At 45.9% G+C, this 6785-nt stretch overlaps 1 protein-coding gene across 2 annotated transcripts in view; it reads left to right on the top strand.

The window, feature by feature from the left end:
• Positions 1–276: 276 nt before the first annotated feature.
• LOC137553218 (cryptic protein-like) overlaps positions 277–6785 on the top strand; it is a 34460-nt gene continuing 27951 nt past the window's right edge. The window contains exon 1 of one of the 2 annotated variants that reach the window (XM_068271438.1): positions 277–748. In XM_068271438.1, the coding sequence (XP_068127539.1) occupies positions 651–748 (98 nt within the window). In that variant the 5' untranslated portion in view covers positions 277–650. Of the gene's footprint in view, positions 749–4042; positions 4076–6785 lie in introns of those variants that run through there. The other variant, XM_068271440.1, reaches the window with a different exon arrangement.

Genomic DNA, 6785 nt, shown 5'->3' with positions numbered 1-6785 from the left:
AGCCAGCACCACTAGTTTAGTGCGGGAATTCCCCGACCTTTCATCGCAAGTGTAAACTTTTTTATGAATTAGCACACAAAAGTCTAAAATACCGATGCGGTGTTTTCCCTCCAAGATTTTTTTTTTCCACAAATGTTTTATGAATAGAGCCCAAATTAGGCCTCTTTTCCACAGGCAGTTGAACTGTGTGCTCAGCAAGCAGTTGCCAGGCAACAGTGAGCAGTTACTAGGCAGCAGCAAGCAGTTGTGAGAGTCATTTCACTGCCTATCAACTTCCTGTGGAAAAGAGACCTAAGGCCAGAAACCCTCTAGGAGTGATTTCTAATCGCTAGTGATTTGAAAAAGCTCTTGCTAATGCAATGCTATGGGGATTTTTATAAAATCACATCACTCAAGTGGGATCACACACATAGCATTACATTAGCAAGAGCTTTCAAATCGCAAAGCACTCCGAAAATTGCTCCTTTCCATGGGCTGTTGAACTGTGTGCCCAGCAAGCAGTTACCAAGCAGCAGTGAGCAGTTGTGAGAGTTTTAGAGGCATTTCACTGCCTATCAACAAAAAAGAGACCTTGTTTTGATCAGACCTTTTATTTCCAATCCATAACTAAGTTCAAATTACCCAACCTCTGGCTCTGACATTTGAGAAGTATGAAACACAAATTTCATCATGACTGTCATGCAATAAACAGAACTGCTTTTTTTTTCTATGGATCATTGGACTGGACATCATTGGAGAAAAAGCACAGGTGATCTATTTTTTTTTCTATTTGTTATTTACTGTCAACATATTTTACAGAGTACATTAAATATTTCAAATGATTGACTGTCCTTCAAAGGGGTTTCACAATCACGTGTCCCAGTCAGATTTTAATACTGAAAATCAATGGATGCTTTTGAATAGATGCTTTGAATAGTAGAAATCATTAACAAGCAGTTCCCATCCCCTTCTTACACCTCTGACACTGTGGTTGTCCTTAGCAGGTTTAGGTGCGCTGTATCAATTATTATATATAGAGCGCTGGGGAATGTAAAACTTGCACTGGGGCCCATAGTTCCTTAGCTATGCCGCTCCTGACAAATATTCATTATATGCAGCACACATTTGCATAATTTATATTTACAGTAGCACTCTGGTATCCATCTTTTAAAGCTGAGTTTCTAACTCTATATTTTGTATTAGCAAAGTCTTTCCGCTCTTATCAGCTGATTTCTCCCTGGAAAGAAATTGCCTGATTAGAAAGGAAGCTGCACTCCGCTGGAATGAATTTCATGCCTAGCTAGTTATCTCTGCCATTCAGTGCATTAAAATGAACTCCCAGGTATTTCCTTGAATAAAAACCATTCATTTGCACCAGCCTTTTGTTTCCTGGGTGTGCCCTGAAGTGAGTCCCAGTGTGAATGAATTTGAATGTCTCATTAATTGATATGTTAAAGCTGGCAGGAAGGGACACTTTATGTGTGAGTTGTATGTAGCCTCTGAAATCTCAGTTGGCACTGGAGTTGGCTGTGTGCAGGATGCTTGTTACCAGGTAAGATGTTTTACTTTTACTACATTGGGCTCTATTCTCAAAGACTTCCCGCATGCGGTAAAGTACATGCGGGAAGTTTGCACCCAAAATACCGGCAAGTTGGGATTCTCAAAATGTTCCGCATGTTTTTTCCGCATGCGGAAAAAGTGTGATAAAAGTGCGGGATTCATGCGGTAAAATTTCCACAAAAGTCGGTATTTTCCGCAATAAAAGATCAATTCTCAAAGATGTTCAGGCGCATCATTTCTTCGTTAATTACCGAATTTTTATCACCTACAAGTAGTAGGTGATATATTCCGCATCCCATTGACTTTAATGAAGTGTGGAGGCTTAAGGGCTGTGCTTGGTGGACTTTAACTTTTTTTTTTTAAACACTTTTTCATGCGACCTTTTTACCGCATGATTCCCGCATGAATAATGCCTGTTTCCGCATCTTTTTTCCCGCATGCGGAAAACATGCGGAAAATGTTAGTGAATGCTGAAAAAATGCGGAGTTTACCGCTGGCGGGAATTTAGCGCTAAAATTTTGCGGTACTTTTGGCTCTTTGAGAATAGAGCCCATTCATGGTGGAATAGAAATGTGCTGCATTTAATCTAAAAATACAATATACAGGCAAGATAGATTTTATACACTATAAGGGGCCCTTCCTCACTGTGTAAGTCGTGTTGTGATCAAATTGCAGTGGAGCTGAAAAGTCCCACTGTGCGGTACTGTTGTGACTATACAGTTCAATGAAAGTACCGTATGTCTCACTACCGCTGTAAATGTTTGCGTGTCCCTGGTGATGTGCAGCACACCATGTGTTACTGCATCAAAATCCATTGCAACAAACTTGATGTGAACGCCCCATAGGAAAATAATTGCTTGTGATGCAATGTTATTGTCTGCATCCACAGTGCAAATCAAATGCTGACTCCCTGGTGGTTAGTGACACAAGGGACTTGGGACCCGTTTCCACGGGAGCGGAAACTGCTCCCAATCCGTAGAGTTTCCCCACAGGCAAATTGCGCAGGGAAGCTCTGCCATAGGAAACTATGGTGCCGCTGGCCAAATCGCTTACCCTAGCAATTTGGCCGACACTGCCCACAGTTTTTGTGCGGGAGGCTGTGAATCCCATAGCCGTGTAGACCCGGAAGTGCAGAGACGCGGCCCGTTTCCACTTGTGCCGCACACGTCAGTACTTCCGGGTATGCGGGAACGCAGGCAAATCCCAGAAGCCATGCCATGCATGGCTATGGGATTCGCAGCCTCCTGCGCAAAAACTGTGGGCAGTGTTGGCCGAATGGCTAGGGTAAGCGATTTGGCCGGCGGCACCATAGTTTCCTATGGCAGAGCTTCCCCGTGCAAGTTGCCTGTGAGGAAACTCTGCGGATTCGGAGCACTTTCTGCTCCAGTGGAAACAGGCCCTAAGTGTGAAAGGGCCTTAATCCTGAGAGCAGCAAATATTTGTTTCGATAGGGAAGGTCCATGGTACAGTTCACACAGACGGCTGAACGTCATACTTACTGCATGGCATATTTGTGATCTCTCAGGAAAAAGTGCACCGATTGCTCTGTGAGGCAATGTAAAGTCAGTGGCACTGTTTCTAACCACTCATGCGTCCACATTTGACACGCGCTGTGGTTACTGTTCAATAGTAAGATGTCCACTAGTTTTTACATGTGGCTACTGTTTCCTACTCAGATGTACATAAATGAGGCAGGCTGCACCCCACTGTCCATGCCGAACACCTGCAGCAGTCTAAAACACACCGCTGCTAAAGCATGGAATTTTTTCCTGTACAATCCCTGGCAGATACAATCTCACACCAGAAATCTATTGTACCAACATGTTTGATCATTCAATCAATTGGAACGATAGAAATATCATTTAGACAGGATGGAAAATGAATTTCCTTTGGCAGGGCAGGAGTGGGGGTAGATTGCTGGTGATGGGCCATAATATTAAACAATTCAGTCCTGTGGTTCAATGAATGTGCTGTGTGTGGTAGGAATCGATCAGGTTCTACACAGAGAGTAATTGATCAGTTTTTCCAATCAAGGGTAAATTGATGCATGTGTGGCTAGTCCAACAGCCCATGTGAATATAGGCTAAAGCACAAAGACTGGTGATAGCCATAGGGCTCTTTCACATGGTCATGGTCATTTTTCCCCCTGAGAAACCATAAAATGTTGAGAAAATGGTCACCATATGAAATCTTTTTACCACCCAATGCCAAACAAACACTGCATGTAAATGTTTTGCCTGACTGTTGCCCCATAAATCCTTATGGTGACTGTTTTCTCAGCATTTTATGATTTTAAGGGGAAAATTACCATGTGAAAGAGCCCTATGGCTCTTACCAGATTCCTCTCCCCCCTCCCTGGCTGCAGAGTTGCGAGCGGGCGGCAGGAGATTTGAAACTCGCCTTTATCTATTCCAGCGTTGTCTCCATGGCAACAGGGCGTCACATGATGGGACGTGCCAGAGTATTGCATGCTGGCTGCCAGTGTCATGTGACACCCTGTTGCCATGGAGAAGCAATGTGGGAATCGGCATTCAAGGTGACTTTAAAATTCCCCGCCGCCTGCTTGCAACGCTCCAGGGGAGGGGGGGGGGGGGTGTAATTTAAGGAATGCGTCCTGCAGTCTGCAGCATGAGGCCTGGGCCACTTAACGTGTGCCTGTCCCGAGGCTAGCCACACATGCATGAATTAAAAGAAAAGAAAAAAAAAAAGAACTTTAGCAGTCCACCTCCAAATGCTTAAAGAACTACATAGATTTGTTAAGATTGTACAATAAAAATTGTATCAAAGCTAAATCCTTGTACAGTAGAATCTTGTTACAGTAAACTCGGATATAGTAAACGCATTTCTCAGGTTCCAGCAAATGCATCTGTGTAATAAAAAATGTATGACCAATTCTGATATAGTAAACCACTTTTCCTGGTCCCTTGGAGTTTACTATAAAAGGATTCTACTGTACTAACTTTAGATTACTGTCACTCGGTAGGTGACAGTTTAGGGCTGAGGGCTGTACAGAAGCGTTACACTAGTGTGCAAGCTAGTAATGCATTCTGTTGCAGTTGGATAATGGGCGGCAATGGTGTCTGGCAGTGCTTGGGCAAGATAACCGGGCAAGCTAACTATCAGGCATGGGGTAGGGTTGGGGGCTGATTTACATATTCTAGTGGTGGCAGTCTTTATTGGCCACCCTGGCTGAGTTTGATTTGGTATGTGTACATGCAGAGCCGGGACAAGGTCCTCCAGCACCCATGGCTGAGACACCAAAGTGCGCCCCTCCATCCTTGCCACCCCAGCCATCACACACTGATTGCTATTAGACTAAGAGGCGCCACAGGGCCCACAACCTCCCCAACACCTTAATATCTAGTTATCTGGCTTGCAGTCACTGCCATGTATCCCCTTTTCTTTCTTTCTGCTTCAAACACAATTAGGAATGACAGCTGAATGAATTCTGCGCCCCCTCTTACACTGCGCCCTGAGGCTGGAGCCTCTCCAGCCTATGCCTCAGCCCGGCCCTGTGTACATGGCTCTAAGCTTACCAACATTGATCAAAATGATCGAATGAGCTCAAAATGAAACCAGTGGGCTTGAAAATGGGCAGCTTTGCAGTAAAGCATGTTTGTTTGCTTTTCCCCCTGGCAAATGGTTCCTGGACAACGCATGCTGTATATGCATGTTTAAACTGTATATTAGAAAACGTAAGAATAGATATCTGTATGTTTGTTTTTCTAATGCTGGGAATACACGTCTCGATAGATAATTTCCGACATGCCCGATCGATTCTGCATTGAAGACAATGGAAAAAGATAAGAAAAATGAGTGAAAGATAAGAGAATCGCCTGCAGAATCGAGCGGCAAAAACAACCTGTGTATTCCCAGCATAAGAAAACTTATATATATAAGCTTGTTGGGATGCCTTGGCCTTATCTGTACATTTGTGTTTTTATGGCACACGCAAGCTCTTTGCCTTTGAAGATCTTTGAAGAAGATATACAGATATTAATGTAGTACAGGGGTGCCACATGGTGGTCAAATGATCAAAAAATCACAAATTGCAATCGTAAAAATGTATCAATCTTCAAACAAAAAGGTGAACTGGTTCAAAATATGAAGTACCGGTAATCTAATTATCGGTATTTTACAATGTATTTCATACTATTCTATAATAGCAGTTAACCTTCAACAGATCAGACGAGACAACAGTATTATGTAGCAGAATTAGACAAATCGGTGAATGCAGGCACGTGCACAGGGGGGTGCTCTGGGTGCCCAGGCACCCCCCTTTTTAAAATCATCAAAAAAGGCCCCTCTCGCCGCGCAAAATAAGCTCCTCCCCGGCCGAGATAAGCTCCGCCCACCCGCGGGAAGCTCCGCCCTGCCTGGGACACTTTTAAGTGAAGAGGCCCAGACAGGAATCCTAGTGTGGCATACTGACCTCTCCCTCCACCTAGGACCCATACTGACCTCTACCTCCCCCAGCACCCACAGTGACCTCTCCCTCCACCTAGGACCCATACTGGCCTCTCCCTCCCCCAGTACCCACAGTGACCTCTCCCTCCCCCAGCACCCACAGTGACTTCTCCCTCCCCCAGCACCCACAGTGACCTCTCCCTCCACCTAGCACCCACAGTGACCTCTCCCTCCACCTAGCACCCACAGTGACCTCTCTCTTACCCAGCACCCACAGTGACCTCTTCCTCCATCTAGCACCCACAGTGACCTCTCCCTCCACCCAGCACCCACAGTGACCTCTCCCTCCCCCAGCACCCACAGTGACCTCTCCCTCCACCTAGCACCCACAGTGACCTCTCCCTCCACCTAGCACCCACAGTGACCTCTCTCTTACCCAGCACCCACAGTGACCTCTTCCTCCATCTAGCACCCACAGCGACCTCTCCCTCCACCTAGCACCCACAGTGACCTCTCCCTCCCCAGCTCTAGCAGTGATCCTGCCTACCCCAGCACCCACACTGACCTATCCCTCCCCCAGCACCCACAGTGATTTTTCCCTCCCCCAGTGGCTACCCTCCTGTCCCCTTCAGCACCCACAGGGACCTCCCATCCCAAAAGCAGCACCTACAGTGACCTCTCCCATTGCCAGCGCCCACAGTGGCTTCTCTTAACACCCAGCATCCACTCCCTCCTCCAGTAACCACACTGACTTCTCCCAGCACCCACAGTGGCCTACCCTTCCCCCAGCACCCACACTGACCTCTACCTCCCTTAGCAACAACTATGCCATTCATAGC

Source organism: Hyperolius riggenbachi, chromosome 1 (assembly GCF_040937935.1).
Source record: "Hyperolius riggenbachi isolate aHypRig1 chromosome 1, aHypRig1.pri, whole genome shotgun sequence".
Taxonomy (NCBI): Eukaryota; Metazoa; Chordata; class Amphibia; order Anura; family Hyperoliidae; genus Hyperolius; species Hyperolius riggenbachi.
The sequence above is the reverse complement of the archived record's forward strand: the minus strand, read 5'-3'. Positions and strand labels throughout refer to the sequence as shown.